The 19,204-nt window shown below is 41.8% G+C and overlaps 1 protein-coding gene across 8 annotated transcripts in view; it reads right to left on the bottom strand.

Moving 5' to 3' along the window:
• Positions 1-16,008: 16,008 nt before the first annotated feature.
• The window catches only part of RhoGAP100F (Rho GTPase activating protein at 100F), a 46,280-nt gene continuing 43,084 nt past the window's right edge, over positions 16,009-19,204 (bottom strand). For 4 of the 8 annotated variants that reach the window (XM_025303028.1, XM_025303027.1, XM_025303025.1 and 1 more), the window contains one exon: positions 16,009-18,788. In XM_025303028.1, the coding sequence (XP_025158813.1) occupies positions 18,468-18,788 (321 nt within the window). In that variant the 3' untranslated portion in view covers positions 16,009-18,467. The remainder of the gene's footprint in view (positions 18,789-19,204) is intronic. The other 4 variants (XM_025303031.1, XM_025303030.1, XM_025303029.1 and 1 more) reach the window with 3 other exon arrangements.

Genomic DNA, 19,204 nt, shown 5'->3' on the forward strand with positions numbered 1-19,204 from the left:
AAGAATATATTATTCAACTTCTTGTAATAGATTATAAACTGTATTTGATCAAATATAAGTAAATTATCTTCGTTATATGTCACAGCAACACACATATCTTTTTTGAAAAGCGTTTGAAAAGCGAAAATATTCTGACCCATGAGCATATGAGCCCATGAGGTTATTATCTTCTCGTTCATGTCTGAAGGCAGATCATGACTGAACAAAAGAAGGGAATATTCGAATCAACATATTCCTCTTCATATAAGAAGAAAATTAATTAGATAAAAAGATAAGAGGAAATCCTCTTGAAATAATAGAAAAACAGTTAGAATAATATCTAGTAAATTTTAGATGTATAGTTCACATTAATCGCTTTATCGAAATCGTCTTCCTGTAAGAGGCTTCGCTTAGAATATGAGACTATGGGAAAAATCATTTTACAAATAGAATATTTTTTTTGGGATGTACGCATAATTTTCGGCTTGCCGTCTTGATGAAATTCTGTCTTACAAATCGCAAGAAATTACATTCGAGGGAAAATGAAAATTTCGTGTTTCAGCTTCGCTACGCATTTACTTTTTTCCACAACAGCACACCCAAAAAACAAGTATTCTATTTGTAAAGTTTTTCCCACAGTCTCATATTCTAAGCAAAGCCTTTTACAGAAAAAGAATTCAAGAAGATTTTCTCTTAATTCAATTAATTTTCCTCTTATATGAAGAGGAATATGTTGATTTAAATGTCGGCTTCTTTTGTTCAGTCATGCTCTACCTCCAGACATAAATGAAAAAATAACCATATGCTCATGGGTCAGAATATTTGGAACGCTTTTTAAAAAAGGTATGTGTGTTGCTGTAACGGATAATGTAACGGAGATAATTTACCCATATTTGGTCAAATACAGTTTAAATCTATTGCAAGAAGTTGAATAATATATTTTTTCTTTTAAGTATGTTCCACACATTTAGTTATAATGAACATCTTTGTAGCTATAAAGTCCATAACAAAAAATTGATTGGAAAATTGATTGGAAATTTATTTGTTGATCTTACTTCATTCGTGCCTATTTATTGTAAAACTAAAGCCAGAAATATAAATATATATATATATTATTTTTTGCTATACATTATAATAATTTTTTCAAATTAACTGCACTGTAAGAAATAATGTGTTAAATTTAACATATTTCATGTGTCTCAAATCATCCACTCTCATTTATGTGTTAATTTAACATACAGCAAATATATTAAAAAATAACATGCATAATATGTAAAAAAATTAACACAAAAATTTAACATTTAAATGCCGTCAAGAATTACAGTTTTGTATTAAATTGACATACAATAAATGTTACTTCAATATTTGGGAAAAGTAATGATCTATGATTTGATGAAATGAAAATGTTAGATTGACATAATCTATGTGTTATAAATCTAATCTGTCTAATCTTAAGTAATAATCTTAATTTAATACATGATAACTATTACAATGAAGAAAATAACACATTTTAGGTGTTGACTTTAACATATAATATGTCATAGCAAGAATTCATGCATATATAAATTATGTTATTTTAACACTTGAAAATAGTTAATCTTAATTTAACATAAGAAAGTCTAAGTAACACAACAACGATATGTTAAATTAATACACGACTGTATAAAAAATTTAACACAAAACTTTTTGCACACACAAAATTTTAACAAAAGTACGAAACGTTTTTAACTGTGTAGTATAACCGGTAAGAATAAAGTGTAGTAAGAATAAATAATAATCCTCTTAAAAGAAGATTAAATAATCTGTGTATAAAAGAAAATTTATATTATAATCAATAAGATTTGCATTATACACGTAACATATAATCTCTAACTTTAAGAATAATGTATTTATAATATTTTCCTCTTAATCTTAGAGGAATTCTCTTGAGGCCATATATACGAATAAAATCCTCTAAAATTTAGATGATTCCGCTGATTCTGAAATTACTTTTTTTGGGTACTAGGAGTTTATCAGCTGCCACATCGCGCGCTTCTCATCGCGCAGCATGCTCTCTTCCGCGTCCACGTGCGAGAGTCATGTCGGTTCTGTCAATTTTTAATCAAGCTCATCGGTTCTCGTGAGATGAGAAGTCGCAACACAGCTGACTGTTGTAGGACTCGTGGATAAACACGAGCACCGACACACAGCCTGACGTTGCAGCGGCGCGTTGCGTGTGTAAATGTGTGTATGATTGTGTATATGTGTTATCTATTGAAAATTGTGGCGAGATGAAGATCGATCGTTATCCACAGCAAAGGAGGCAATTAACTTTTCTCTTTTGTGCTTACCCTCCGATCGTGAGTGACTCGACGCGGTCGCGGTGCAATAAAATCTATGAAAACAATTAACGGAACAACGGTAGTACTACCTCTTTGAAGTTGTCACGCTCTACTATATCTACTGTTGATTTCTTTCTTTCGTTTCTCTTTCTTTTTTTTCCCCTCTTTATGTTCAACCAACGAATCACTTCGCGTATCGTTGACTCGTGTGTTGGACTGGCGCGGACTAACGCCGACTCTTTAAACGTCGCTCAACAATGCGGCGGAGTTAAAACGGAGTCCCGCGTACGATACCCTCGCATCGTATACCCTCGACGAAGCTCACACAAGCTAAAGATCGGGAGAAATTCGGTTTGCCTTTTCTTCTTTGTCAGACAAAACTGCCGGCGAAACCGCCGCGTTGGAACTCCCCCGATCGTAATTCAAAAGAATTCTTCGTGCAGCAGCAACAAAATCCGACGGTCAATTTTCCAAATCGTCTTGAACAACTTAACTAATCCAACAATAATGACGAAAAGCTTTCGATACTATAAAATTTGGTCTAATGAGTAGACTTACGCGCGGCGTTCATCGCCGACGACCGACGAATTTACGAATTTACGTTCAACAAAACTCGCCGTGATCTCTCCCGCTCGCGTCGAAGACATCGTATGACGCTCGATTACGCGTTGCAGAAGAGATTCTAAAGTCTGACACTCCGTATTGCAAAAAATTATTTTCGTTTCTTTGGTGTTGAAGTCAACTTGTATCCGCATACAAAGCGCTCTTGCACTTTCTTAAGATGTGTTCAGCCTTAACAATTTCTTCCACCTTTCTTCCCTTTTCCTCCGACGGAGGATGTCGTTCATCGTTCGCTCCGCCGTTTTGAAAACAGGCCCGGATGTCGGACAGTATCGGATGTATCGCATGATCTTCGGTCTCTTCGCAATTTTACTTTCATTTCGATTCAAACGCCAACAAACTGACTCATCAAACATTTTTCTCCTTTATTTATCATCGCCGACAACATAAATCGTGACAAACCCAGATTTATGTCACTAACACATCTATCGTGCACTAACGAAGATAAACTTATCGCAGAACGAATTTCAACATCGCGAAATATTCTGTACAAACAGCAGAAATATCAATTCAATAACGTCTACTCACGTACAATTAATTAAGTCTCGAGTACGTTCATTTTCCTTTCAAACTTGAACGCAACGCTACTCTCCTACTACTTTCAAATGAACATCGCGACCGACGGAGATCAAGCGACACATACACCTTCGGGATAGAATCGTGATAGATTCGTAGCCAGGCTGCCGTTAAAGCTGAACGCATACGATTTACAATTGACAGACACGGTTTATATCTCGTTTCCAATATATATTCCCACGAACACACTCGTACACGCACACATGCAGCCGATCCTTCGTATTCTCCTTATATTCGCTCCCTCACACACACACACACACACACACAAACACAGTGATTTCTTTTCTCTCTTTCCTTTCTCCCCCTCAATATCTCTCTCGGTTCGCATAAGCGGCCAATTACCGGGCATGAGACGCGGCGACGCATCCACGTAATTACAACGCTAATATACCGACACGCTACTGTATTTTTTTCGTTTATTTTCTTAAATATACATCTACTTGCTTGATATAGCGATCAACGATAGTCGTTCTTTATCTCCTCCACTACGATTTTTCTCTTTTCCTTTTCTCTCTCTCTCTCTCTCTCTCTCTCTCTCTCTCTCTCTCTCTCTCTCTCTCTCTCTCTCTCTCTCTCTCTCTTTCTCTCTCTCTCTCTCTCTCTCCTTACAACGGTCTTACGCTGTACCCCTTAGCATTCCTGTCTTTCTCTCTCTTCATCCTCCTTCTCCTTCCCCTCTCTCCCCCGCTCCATCTCGCGTTCCTTTTTCCTCTGTATAGTTTTAAAATGTTGTAGTTTTTTTTTTCGATTAGGAGATCTAAGTAAAATTATTAAATGCGGGCAATAATATTTAATCTAAGTCGCAACAATAGATCTCGATTACTGCGTAAATACTGATAGATATACTTGTCCGCTGTGTTTATGTTGCACCATCGTCTTCTAGTCTATTCCGTCCGTCTCTTCGCTCATTTCCCCCACCTGACCGGCATTTTATTCTTTGTAGCGTATTTATACCTTCCTCGTATTTCTTTATAATATTTATATATTTATATTTATATTCTTTTCTCTCGCTTTCTTATACTGTCGCGTCTATGTCTCCTTCATTCCGTTCCCTCCTCTCTCTCGTCTTGCCGTCTTTTCCGTCTCCGTCTCCTCTCTCTCTCTCTCTCTCTCTCTCTCTCTCTCTCTCTCTCTCTCTCTCTCTCTCTCTCTCTCTCTCTTTCTCTACTCTCTTTTTTTCTTTAGATATATTTGTAGACTTAGAATTTTCAATTCTCAGAGCGATCTCATCGCTCGGCCGTGCAGTTTCGCCCTCTACTTTATTTTTTATGTTCTCATACATCATCCACCTCGCATTCTCTCTATTTTCTTCTCTTTCTCTCTCAGACGCACTCCTCCTCTTTCGCTCTTTCAATGTACAATAACAACTATAGTCGTTTAGTCTCGTAGACGTCGATTACTCGTCGATTCGTAAAAATTTTCTTGTTTTACCTCTGTCTACATCTCTGTTTGCAACATTACATTAATTCGTCCCGTTCGTATGCAATTAATCGAATCGCCGACAATAAAGTACACAAGCGCGTTTATTCTCGACAATGTATAATTCTGAGGCTTTCTAATCCCCTAATGAAGTGAAACGTAGCTGCATCTCTGTAACTGCTCGGTATACATCCCTGTCTTTTTTATTGTACTGTTTTACTTATCGTTATGCTAATCTTATTTCTCTGTTCGTTCTCTATTTTCTGTCGCATCACGCACGCACGCAAACGAAATAAAATCCGAATGGGAAGGGTCGATTAAAAGAAACACACAATGTCCGAGTTCTTCGACGGTAATTAACGTCTCGCGTATCTCTTCCACCTTGCAGTAGTCGCGTGTATAATACATTCAATAACTGTGGTTGCCCATTCGCACTATGTCATTGAGTTCATCGACTAACACAGAGAGAGTTTACAAGCTCGCCCCTAAGCGCTAAAGTGAATTCTTCGTCCGCTTTCTATCTTTTCTTATCTTCGCGCGATATAACGATGTAGCTAATTCGTAATGATGGACATGTCAATATAGCGTGTATATTGATATGATGTACGCGTGTTTGTGTATGTGTGTGTATGCTACGGGAAAACGAACGTGTCTCTGTATTTTCTATTTTTCCACAATTGTCGCACGCGGATTAACGCGGGATACGGCGATTTATGCAGCGTGGAAGAAAGTACAGGTGAAGAAAGAATCTTCAAGAATGATTGCCACGAAACGACGATCGAGGAATGACGATCATCATCAATCGCGCGAAGATGACGCTCGTTGTTTTCGCAGAACGCTAAACGAGAAATTACTCTTTGCCTCTCCTTCTTCCTCCTCCCCCCACCCCCTCTCTCTCTTTCTATTTCGGAATATTTTCTCTCGCTTTCGCGTTTTTTTTTTTCTTATAAAACTGGAAGAAGTATGTAAAGTGTACATATTCTCGATCGTTGAAACGATTACTCATGCTCGGCTTCGTCGCGTAGGCTTGGAAGTTGTAGATTTGTGCGGAACCTACGTACTGACCGAAGCGCGAAACGAAAAACGAAGACGGCGCCGAATCGAGTACTTTAGAATTTCATTTGTACTGGCTCGATCGCGAAGTCCTAGCGGAATCGCATTTTACGTGGCAAGAGTATGCGGGAACTCGGCCACGGCGTTCAATCTCTTTGTCGTCAGTGAGTCGATCTCACGAGATTCTCTAACGCAGAGTCCCGATCGTAGAACTGACGTGCAAAAATTAACTGACAATATAAATTCCGACCTTGTTAGGTTATACAGGATGTCCGATTATTCGAACTCATTATTTACACACCGTTATTTCTTACGAAAATTGTTGACAATTTTTCCTTGAAGTATCGAAGAAAGTTATTACTTTTATAACGATTTTTCAATTTTTACATATTTATTTATTCACTTATTTGTAGAAATAGTTTCTTTGGTAATATAATGCACTAAATATAAATAGAATCAAAATAAAAAGAAAAGAAACGAGAAAAGAAATATAGAAAACAGGAAAGGAGGAGAACAAAGAAAGAGAAAAAGGAATAAAGAAAAACAAGAGGTAAAGGAGAAAGAGAAAATATTTTCGCTCAATATTCATTAAAAATTTTCTATTTTCTTCTAATATTCAACGCAACACACTTTTGAAACTGAACGACAGACTAAAATTCTGTTGACGTAAAATCCATTTTAAATTGTATGAAAAAATAATTTTGTTATCCGTTTAGTCGTCCAAGTCTCGACTTCGTGACCTTGGTCACGGAAGGCTTCATTGTTTCGATTATTTATGTCTCAGAAAGTATTTATGCTTTGATATTTTTTGTAAAGAAAAAACCGTAAGTGTTCATAAAAAATATTGCGGTTAAATATGTTAAATATTACACGAGTTACTGAACATCCTGCATATGTATTTCACAGCAAGTTAGAAATTTATTTTATATTGGCGTTAACTCATCGACAGCTATAACGATTTTTAGTGACCATTTAAATGCTCGGCTAAAATTTCATTCGTTAAAAATGCGATAAATAAATGCAATTCGTGATGTAGATATTTATTAATTTGTTTTATTAGCTCCTCGTCGGGGCTATATATTTAATTTATTATATGCAAGTGATTACGTTTTCATTTACGTACGTAATCATACGTCAATTAATCATACGTAAATTAATGCGACGTGATAATATTACAGCGGTTACTAACCCTCTCATGGTAATTAACATATTATCTTACTTTTGTGTATGTAATAACATATGTGTGTGTGTGTGTGTGTATGAAATTTCTTTATGAATAACATATGTGTGTATATATGTTTGAAATTTCTGAGAGAAAGTGGTACCGAAAAGTTTACTGTCCTACTAATATTGCGCTCTTTAATTTATAATTCTAAGGATTATTAAATATTTACATGAAAAAATATTTTCGAATATTACACAAGAAAAGTTATTTTTATTATCCATATTGCGTAAATTACGACAATGAAATCGTCATGATGATTTGCGCAAAGTCGCCTAACGTATATAAGTTACATTTCAAGAAAAGTAATTATCATCTTATCTATGATGCATTCGTTTCGTTAAGTTTAGCACGTCGTGCCTACGACTTGGTTACTCCAAAAGACCGATGATGAAGAGATGCTACGAAGTAGGAGAGAAAATGAAGGAAAGAACTTCTCTGAGGTACAAGACGTACTTCCCGATCGATCGGGGTCTAGGTCGAAGCTGCGACTAATCCTAAAAGCGTGTTTCTTTCCTAAAAGTCTCTCGAGCGTATGAAACGCAATTCACTCCCCTATCGGATAATAGTGTTCTGTGAGGCCCGTTGCTTATTTATTTTCACCCTTAACGCACTCCCGTCCGCTTTGTCTGCGCGAATTCTAAGTACGAATCATGGCGTCAAGGGCTCGCGAAATTCTCCCTTCGTGTTAGTAGGCCCACCTATTCTCCTTCTACTTCATCTAGAAAAGGAAAGTGTATCTCTTCTTCTCGCTTCCCTATGATATGTAGGACGATGAAAGCTTTAATGATATCCTATGAACTACTGATGCCCCCTGCTCGATGAAGGGTGGAAACGACCAGGCATATATTCCATTCAACATCGTTCGCGCAACAATTGCGAGGAAAATCACAGGGAAACGCTGCTTCGAACAAAATGATGAATCTTGACATGATTCCAACATGTCGCAAAAGCTCTCCTTTGAATACTCGAGGGAAATTCTGAAAGACCAAACTTGCAACGGCGCATTTTTGTCGACTCTTTGTCGAGTAACGATTGAATGTGACATAAAACTCAAGTCAAACGATAATACTGATCGTCATTTTTCCATAATCCTGTTTCTCTTTTCTCGTGATTCCACCGAAAGTGATTATGTTTATATCACTAGTGCGACTTTTAAACGTGAAATACGGGTCAGACGTTCGCTATTTTATGGGTTACGTTTATTCATATACGAGGAGGCAGACGGAAATAATCATGAAGCTTTTGTCAACTTTGCATCATCGCGATCATTTTTTTACGTTCGAAGTGTCGTCCACAACGCGATATTCCTCCGGCACTATTCACAACTATCTACAATTCACGCGTTCACCTAAGTACGATGAATCCTGGGTGGGATATGTATTCAGAGCGTTTTGGATGATATATACATTTCGATAAGTACACGAGAAAAGCTACGCTCACGAAAATACAAATGTATATATGCATGTACATGACGTGTGTATATATAACATGTGTATGTTGGGTGCGCACGTGTGTGTGTGTGTGTGGTGCGAATTCCTTGTGTACACTGCTTCCTTTCTAAGGTATATGCCGCGGATACATGTAATTCGAGTCATCTTCCTCTACTTCTCCCCTCCTCTTCTTCCGTTCCTCTTCTTCCTCTTCTTCTTCGCAAGATACAAATGAAATGCGTGATTTATTATTTACAAATCAGCGTCTTCGCCTCCTTAATCGACCTCCCTCGCCCGAACTCCGCTTTTCACCCATCTCGTGCCCGAAAGTCCCTCGAGTCGCGCGTCGCAATCTATTAAAATTATTATTATTATCGCTATTATGTACAGAGAGGATTTCACATCCCCTGAGAGCCGTTTCTCCCGAGAAGGGAGAGCGTCGTCACGACTCTTCTCGACTCGTCGCGGCTCGAGCTCGAGAGAAATCCCGCGCGAGCTGGAGCAAACGATACCCGCGCGTGTCTCTCCGCGCAACTCGCGGGAGAGACACGAGAGACCGTAGCGAGAAGCTGTAGTGAGCCTCGATCGAAGTAATTTTCAGGATCGATACGAGAACGCGATTACTAATTGCACAAGACGAGAGAAGGTGGCTCGATTGAAACGAGACGACGAAGGCGGGCTCTATAGTGAAAACAGCTGATTGCGGAGAGACCTTTTTCATTTATGTGTCGAAAGAAACGTGATTACGACTCGACGACTCGCTAAACTCGTTATATTTCACGTTAAAGCATAGCGTTCTTTATTTTTTCACCACCACAGCCTGCATTTTCCCCTTTCGCGCTCGTGAATTGATCGCGATCACATCGACGGCGAAACGGCAAGGCTAACGCGCTTTATTAACGTCATTAACGTACCAACTATCAGCTATTATTATCTGTTCAGGGTCATTGAGCATCAAAAAGAATGACAGTACATTATTACTCTCTTGCTCTCTCTCTCTCTCTCTCTCTCTCTCTCTCTCTCTCTCTCTCTCTCTCTCTCTCTCTCTCTCTCTCTCTCTCTCTCTCTCTCTCTGTCTCCCCCCCCTCTCTCTCTCTCTCTCTCTCTGCATCTCTTCCCTTCCGGCGACTATTTACAACTAAGCACACTCTGCACGTCGTGCCACGATCGGTGACTCGAGGAATACGACTCTTCCGCGATTCGTTCGCGTCTTCGGCATTTTGCAGTTCGTCGCGGAGGGACAACCTTTGTATCTCTCTCTCTCTCTCTCTCTCTCTCTCTCTCTCTCTCTCTCTCTCTCTCTCTCTCTCTCTCTCTCTCTCTCTCTCTCTCTCTCTCTCTCTCTCTCTCTCTCTCTCTCTCTCTCTCTCTTCACCCCCCCTTCTTGCTCTCCGCGGCATTGTCGGGCAATCGGAAGGACGAAGGAAGAGTAACGTAAATTGTACCCAAGCTGATCTGAAAATCATCTCGATGTTTCTCCCTCTCTGCCCCCGCTCTCTCTCTTTCTCTTTTCCTTTCTCAAAACTCCGCGCCTGCCGTGTGATATTTCGCCTTGACACGAAGAACTCGGAGGCGCCAATGATCATCGGATCGAGATCGAGACCTGATCGTCATTGTGGTTCAAATTATGGCGGGGGATGATTCCTCGATAATATCGAATCGATTATCTAAACGAAGGACACGCGATAGAATATTTGCAAAATACATTTCTCTTCTCTTCTGTCGGCTAAGCTAACCGCGCTCGCGATCGTCCTGACGATCCATCTGCGTGCACCGATCCGTCTAATTTTCTCTCATGTGATTCGCCTCCTCCTCCTCTTTCTCTCTTCTTTTCGTGAGAATTTCACGAAAGCCTTCACTGATGCTTCACCGATCGGCACGACGGATCCTTCACGAGGGACCGATCATCAGTGCGGACGCGATGTCAACCTCGTGACAATTCGAGGACTTTGGAGGGGAATAGCTAAAACTATATGTTTAGTATGTAAGTGTTAGTCATAGAAAGAGTGGATTTGTGGTTCATTTACGTACGAAATTTATGCTGTCGGAGCGCGGAAGAAAAACTGATGCGCCCCGCTACGTTCTGCCTCTAACTTATAGAAAAATCATAGAAAAATTCTCACTTTTTTCTTTCCCTCTATTTTTCTCCCTTTCTTCTCTCTCCCTCTTTATCTTCTTCTTTTTTCTCTTTTTTTTAGAAAGATCTCAGTATGACAAACGTGGTCCATCATATGTATATTTATATGTTAGTGCTAAGATTCCCGAAGGTGTCCAATAGACTTGTATTCATGCAGACGCTCGCAAGAAAATTCTGTCTCTTGTAATGTCGCGTAATCGACGTCGCGTACGATTATGTAATGTACAAACAGCAATACATGCGATAGCAATGCTACATATTATAGAATTAAGTTATAGAAACGTGTGTACTTGTGCGTCCTGCCTGTCTCTCGCAGTTGCAAATCGATTATCTCGTCCGAGGATTTCTGCGTTGCATCTAGAAGGTAACACCGCTGAATTGTAATCATCGAATCGATTCTAACGATAATTATGCTATTTGGTACGATTGGTATCTCTCAATTGGTCGCCAGAATGGAAACAAAGCGAGACCAACGAAACACGCGCGACAGATTCTCACCGAGGATACACGTAATCTAAACGATATAAAAAACTCGTTCAATCATCGGTAAAATCGTGCTCTTCGTTGTCAATCATCGGATCAGCGCGAATACAGTGTGTATGTGTGTGTGTGTGCGTGTGCGTGTGCGTGTGCGTGTTCGTGTGCGTGTGCGTGTGCGTGTGCGCGCGTGTGGTGTGTGTATGTGTGTATGCGTGTGCGTGTGCGCGCGTGTGGTGTGCGTGTGCGTGTGTGCGCGTGTGGTGTATGTGCGTGTGTGTGTGTGTGCGCGTGTGCGTGTGTGCGCGTGTGCGTGTGCATGTGCATGTGCGCGTGTGCGTGTGCATGTGCGCGCGTGGTGTGTGTGTGTGTGTGTGTGTGTGTGTGTGTGTGTGCGTGCGTGTGCGCGCGCGTGGTGTGTGTGTGTGTGTGTGTGTGTGTGTGTGTGTGTGTGTGTGTGTGTGTGTGTGTGTGTGTGTGTGTGTGTGTGTGTGTGTGTGTGTGTGTGAAGAAAGAATCCGACGTGTAATTATTCTCAATGCGCTTGCGATCGAGTAGAGTTCTAGAGATCGAGAATACAAGCCCGTAGGTCCGTTCAACACGAATGCTTCTGCAAGTGAAACAACGGTAATCAGCCAATGAAACGCGCTATGACACAGGAGAGAATCAGGTAACGCGCGAGCACGTTAAGGAATTATTTCTTTTTATTTATCATATTTGTATGTGTATGTGTATGTATGTGTGTGTGTGTGTGTGTGTCGACATTACGACGCTCCTTGGCTCGTTCGTACTCCACCATTCTCGTTCCGTTCTCTCCCTCTGACTACTTCGTGCCAACAGTTCGTCTCTTCAACACACTTTACGCTGACCAAGTTGCCAAGCGAGTCCTGTGAATTTCGTTGTGACACTTGTTCCTCCAATTTGTTCACTCAACTTCTCCAAATTTCGCCAGATGACTTCCTTCCTCCCTCCCTCTCGTTCTCTTTGTCTCTGCTTCTAGTTCTGAATCCACCGATTCTCCCGGTCGGCTGAACTCGCAACGAGACGCCTCTCGGTGATGTTTTCTTCTCGCTGCCGCTATCTCGATATCGAAGGAAAATACGGAACAAAAGCAAGTAGCAGCCAAAGAAAAGTATGGAGATCGATCGTGGAGAAGTCTAGAGCACGAATTGCTGCGATCTGTCGTCCATGTTCGTTCCGGCTCTTTCGCTCTCAGCTCAATTTCAGACCAAGGGGTTATGTCCTTCGCGAGCGATGCGAGAACTCTCGAAGAACGACGCGGTTACATTCAACCTGATTGTTCTCGAAAAGTGATTGCCGTTTGGTCGTGGATGATACACCTCGACGAGCTTCTCCACCGTGTTATTGATTTCCCGGGCGGCACCACGCCCGCCAGATTGTTCAGCTGCACGTCTCCTCCTCCCCGAAGGGGAGGATGAGGAATTCGTGCGCCTCGCCGAAATTTGTCGCGCTAACGATATCTTTCGATACTCGCCAATCTGGGCAGTCGGATAATGCAACAATGAAATTATTCAGTGATTGTTCTTGGACAGTCCTCGATACCTATTCACGATACTGTTTCCGTTCTTCCTGCTTATTCTCGGGTATTCTGGGATATTTGCGGGGGTCCGACAACATCCAGCATAAGCGAACGTGTAATAGATACTTGAGCGAGTGTTCGAAGTCGTCGATATTTCGTCGTTCCTCCGGAACGACATGAACTCGCGGGATCCAATGGCGACCAAACATGACCATCGTCGGCTTCGAAGGGATCTCTCTCGTCTGTCGCAATTCCGGACGAAAAGTGAACCTAACCTAACCTGCGCGCGTCGACGGATGAAACTTAATCTAACTCACACTGTGGCCATAATATTCCGGACTCATTACGATCGACACGCGTGTCGCGATTTGTTAAGTCTCGATTAATGTATATATAATGTATATATATATTTATGTATATAATATATATGTATGTAGGTATAGGTATAACAACAGTCAATTATATAAAATTGCGGCAGTGTGCTTTCACGTATAATAATTAATGTTAATCACGCACTTTTTTTCCCTCCCTCTCCCTCCCCACCTCTCCCTCCGTTTCATTCTTCTTTGACGTGTAATCGATTCGTCGTTATAATCAGGACGGCGAGGAACACTGGATACCGTTTTCGTGTCTGTGTCTATCTCTCCTTTGTGATGTTAATGTGATGTGCCGATTGGATAGTCGTATCGAAAAGTCAAGGCGACACGAGTTTTAGCGAATTTGCGGACCGCACAGTTTCCAAGGTGCTGATAATGTCGTGAGAAGATTGCTCGTCAGCGACGTGAACGTCATTCGGCCATTCGCAGCATGACGCGAACTTCGATTTCTTTGTATAACAACGCAAAATCGCTGACTCTGCGACTGTAATAACGCGACGGGCAGCAACGATTCCGAATGTTCAAAGTTTGCTTGAGATTTACGGAGATCGCTCAATTCCTTCGCGAACACGATTAGAAACGGTAGGAACTATGTGATGACGTCTCGGTCTAACGAGTCGATCGAACTGGAGAATGCATTCGCGACACACTCTGCCATTGCAACGGTTTGAAACGAACGAAGCATGAGCGAAATAATGATGAATTGTGAGGAGAGAATCCGCATGATCGAGGAGCTCGATGCAACGCGAGCGTAGATTCACGATGAAAAATAGCATTCTCATGTGTGATTCGAACATTATTCGATCGCAAATAAACAATTTCGCTGGAATACTTCGGTGGACATTTGTCGTCCCGAAAAAAATATGTCGAAATTTAAAAAACAGGACAACATCCTTAAAAGACATGAAACCAAAATCCGAGTGATGAAACAATAGCGTGAAACACAGTCTGTTGACAATCTTTTCAACATATTGGAATTGTCTCGTTCTACAACCAGGTGCATTAGCACTCCTTCGAGTACAGTGAAGCCCGTATCCAGACTACGGATTGAGATTGAGTATTGGATTGGATTGAAATTTAACCAATCAAGGCTAAGTTTACTATATTTGAGATTATTTTCTTTTTTCCAATCTCAATCCCAATCCATAGTCTAATACGGGCTTAAGAGTGCACTCAAATGAATAAAAATTAATGCATTTGTTTGTACTATTTTCAGGGTAATAGTCCCTCCTCGAATACCGTTCCTTCAATGCGGGAAGAATAGTAATATCCTTCGAGAAAATTATATCCCCGGATATTGTCTGAATATTCGAATTTCGGCCTCTTGACTCTCCGGGAAATTGTCCCAATTCTCGAATTTCGAGATTTCGACTTTCCGAGGCAATTACTTCTCGAAGCTTCCGGTCCTCCGATTTTCGCGAGACGTCAAAGTTATGCACACGATACAAGTGCGACTTTAGTCCGGGTGGTTCGATCGAAAATGAAAAGAGAACGAGGAACTGACGAATTGACGAACGCCCTCCTCTCGCAAGTTCCACCGATCCGCCATTTTTCTCTCAGCCAGCTGGAGCGGAAAGACCCAGCGGCGAGTGAACGAAAGAGAAGCACTCCGGTACCCGGCGTTCGCTCGCTACGCACGCACACCGAACGACAGTCACACGCTTGTTAGGGCAGAATGTAAAATATTGCGTACGGGCAATTCGTTAGAATGTATATATATGTATATATATATATATACATATATATATATGTATATATATATATATATACATATGTATGTATATATATATATATACATACATATGTATATACATATATATACATATACATATACAGGGTGTTTGATAGCTGATCATGCAGACGAAAGTTGGAGATAGATTGGATGTAGCCGAGAAGAAAAGTCATGTACCATAATGTAAAATTGCCAATAGTTATCGAGTTATTAATTAAAACATGTGAGCCAACGAGCGCGTAGAGAGCGGAGGGCGACCGCAGTAAGCACGTAGACATGATACAGGCGGAGTCAGCGAGTGACGGTAAGCGAGCGCGCGCGGCGAGGGGCAACGTAAACAACAAGAGGCGAACGCGCGCGACGAGGAGCGAGCGAGCGCGAACGACGAGGAGCGAGCGAGCGCAAACGACGAGGAGCGAGCGAGTGCGACGAAGAGCGAGCGAACGCGAACGACGAGAAGCGAGCGAGCTATAAGGAAAAAGCTATAAAGAAAAAGCTCTCGCTCGCTCCTCGTCGCGCGCGATCGCCTCTTGTCGCTTACGTTGCCCCTCGCCGCGCGCGCTCGCTTACCGTCACTCGCTGACTCCGCCTGTATCAAATGTCTACGTGCTTACTGCGGCCGTCCTCCGCTCTCTACGCGCTCGTTGGCTCACATGTTTTAATTAATAACTCGGTAACTATTGGCAATTTAACATTATGGTACATGACTTTTCTTCTCGGCTACACCCAATCTATCTCCATCTTTCGTCTGCATGATCAGTTATCAAACACCCTGTATATATGTGTGTATATATATATATATATACATACGTTACAAACTCAACTATACAAGTAGTTTCGGTTTCGCGCGACCATTTCAGTGAAAATGTTATCTCCCTCCACTCTCCTGCCCCGTCCAGAGTTCTTGTGGTTCGCCCAAAATAACCCTCGAATACAACGCCTTTCGATAACGTTAACTTGCGGAAAGAAGAAAGTTACATGTGTATCTATATATGTATATATACACATATATATATATATGTATATGTATATATATGTATATATATATGTATCTATGTATATGTATATATATGTATATACATATATGTATCTATGTATATACATATATGTATGTATGTATATATATATATATTTATATCTGCGTGTTTATACGGATTACAGTGCCTCCCTTTTATATGTTTTATTTCTCCCCCCTCTTTCTCTCTCTCTCTCTTTCTCTCTCTCTCTCTCTCTCTCTCTCTCTTTCTTTCTCTCTTTCTCTCTCTCTCTCTCTCGTCGCCGAACGGAGCCGCGAGCGAGATCGAGTAACGATGATAGAAACGACGATAGCGTGATGGTTATTATAACGAGGATTACGGCAACGACGACGATGATGATGATGTCGCGTCCGCTCGCGGTTCCGTTGCGATCTCGCCGCCGCACGATTGTTCTCAACAATCGCGACGATCGTTTACATTCCCCCCCCCTCATACCCCGCTATATACTCCTGTCTCTCTCCTTTCATTTCGTTAATTTACGTTAGATAATTCGTTCGTGTTCACTTTCTCTCCCACTCTCACTCACTCATTCACTCACTCGCTCTTGCTCGCGTTCTCTCTCTCTTTCTCTCCCTCTCGCGATCGTCGTTTTAAGTTTAGACGTATAATAATACTGGCTATTTTTACTCGTCTTACATCTCTGTCTCTCTTTCTCTCTCTTTCTGTTTTCTTTAAAAGTATAGTTAATTAATCGTAACATTTCTTTTTTTACTCGTAATTATTATCGTTTTCGGTGAATTCCTCTAGCGCAGCAACCACTCTCCCACGTCTTCCAACCAACGTCCCCGTGACCCAGTCTGGGACAACCGATTGTCCGATCAGTACTGATAGAGTGGCCGGTCGGTCGGTCGGCGACCAGCCAGCTGGCACTATATCGATACCCGCGGCGCGACATGTCCCAGCAATTCCGCCTTATGTACGCGTTGTATTGTCGACACGCGGAAACGCCGTCGTGTCTTCACGCCTTCCCAACGTATATATATATACGCACTTTTATGTATATTATATATATATATATATATCGTCTAATTAAGTTTGTTAGTTTGTCAGTTTTGTCGACTTGTTTGTTTGTTTGTTTGTTTGCTTGTTTGTTAAACTGTTTGTTTGTTTGTTTGTTCATGTGACTCCATCTTTCTCCTGTATACGAGGGCTAGCTATTGACGCTACAAGTAATAGTTTTTTATCAAAAGCACACGTAATATCGTGACTAGTCTATGTATGTATATATAATATATATATATATGTATATTTATATATATATATTTATAATATGTCGCGTATAAACTGATCATTATGTATGCCACGTGAGCCTCCTCTTCGTTGACCAGCCCACCACGTGTTCGTGCTCGCGCTCGCGTTTTGTGTGTTCTGTGTGTTGTGTGGGTCGTGTTCGTGACGATAATGATGTCGATGACAAAGATCGCGACGATGCGGAAGGATCTCGTCCGTCTCTCCACTCACCCCTATATCTTCTTCTTTTTCTTCTTTCTTTCCTTTTCTCCCCGTCTTTATGCGGCAACTTCTAAAAGAGAACAACTTACTTCTTTTGTTGTGCACAAGGTATCTTACGTCTGTGATCCACCGTTTCTTTCTCGAGGGACACTCGACAGACCGTGAAACGACTACTTGAAGAAACTCTCGCGACGTGCAGGGGACTGAACGTGTGTTCGGTTGCTTCGGTTGTCTCTCATTCTCTGCAACCTCGACTTTCCAGCATGGAAACCGTTTCCTCAGCGTTACAGCGCTTGTTTGCGTCGGCCACTTGCGGGAAGGATACGCGTGTCATTTTTCGAATCCTAATTTGTCCTGCGGTTTGTTGTACGGGCCAGCGTCTCCTCAGTTGCTCGAGACCATTCTGGTAGCGTTCTCGTTCGACGTGGTTGTGTCTAATCATGTTACATTCAATTTGCACAACTCTAGCGAAACTCAACTTCAATCAGAAGTCAATAAACCAAGGCGCGATGTTTAAGTAAGAAATTCGCCAGCGTTGATTTTCATTTCGTTATTCGCTCTTCGGGAAATCCTCTATGCTAGTACAATCTGGTAACATCGACCGAGCTCAAAGCACCTTTCTGTCTCCGTTCTCTCTCCTCCTTTGCTTCTTTTTTGTTTAAACTTTAACAAACCTTCGCGCAAGCAAGCAAGCATGAGCCATGGACTCCGCCAGGACCGCGATCGATCCTGATTCCTGTTCGGAATGCTCAACAACGGATTGCTACGTATCGATCGGCCGATTATCAGCAACGTAGACCGAGAAGACTCTCGCTCGGACCGCTTCTACATGCCTCCTGCACCGCAAACGCGTTCGATGAAACTTAAACGATTTGACCCTACTGAGAAAATTCGATCCTACCAGAAATTAACGACTATGCTGCCTTACTCGATTGAGTCTTGCTGGAGAGCAAAACGGAGGTCCGTACGAGCGACAATGCCTTACATACAAAGTCACGAAGCAGTCCTCAATCTTCGACGTACGCTCGTTCGCTTATTCGTCCTTGCCGAGGAAGAATCGACATCCTCGCGGCTTCCTCGTACTAGCGTGACTAGTGCGTCTTGGGCACATGCTGGTGCCGGTCGTCGTCGCTCGCCTCGACGTCGCCCTCGACGCCCTTCTCGCCCTCTTCAGGGTGCTGGGGGTTGCCCTCTTCAGTGTCGACGCTGCTCGTCGGCGTCACCTGCTCGACACCGGCGCTACCGCCGACGCCGATGCCGCTCGACACGCTCGTCATCGTCGTCGTCATTGTCGTCGTCGTTGTCTCGTCGCTCTTCTCGAATCCCAGACCTCCCAGAAGGCTCTTGTTAATTGGCTCCGGCGAGGCCTCCGATTCCTCGCTGCTAGGTGAACCGGGAGACGAGACTATCACCTGCGCGAACAAAACGGACCCACCGTCAAGGTGAACCGATTAGTCGAACGCAACGCCCCGGATTGATTGGAACTTACATAGATATCCTCTGATGTGTCATGGAGGGACAGATTTCTCGTCTTGGATTATTCGACATAGCAGTGCGCCAATAATGCGTTCCCGCGATAAAAAATTATTATATACAGGGTGCTCAAGAGTGTTTTTTCTCAAAGAGATTTTCAGTCAGATGACCTGATTTGAGGTTGGTAAAAACAAGTGGTACCTATTTCTCATTTCCTTAATTCCCCTCTGGAGCTCAAAAGAATATTTTCCAGCCCTTCGATCTTTCAACTTCCTCTAGAAGATTTTTAAAATTTTCCCGCAAATTTTAAAAGAATTTAGTCTTTATTCAAATATATAATAATTCGAAATTAAAA

Source organism: Harpegnathos saltator, unplaced genomic scaffold (genome assembly GCF_003227715.2).
Source record: "Harpegnathos saltator strain DR-91 unplaced genomic scaffold, Hsal_v8.6 scaffold528, whole genome shotgun sequence".
In the NCBI taxonomy this organism is placed as follows: domain Eukaryota; kingdom Metazoa; phylum Arthropoda; class Insecta; order Hymenoptera; family Formicidae; genus Harpegnathos; species Harpegnathos saltator.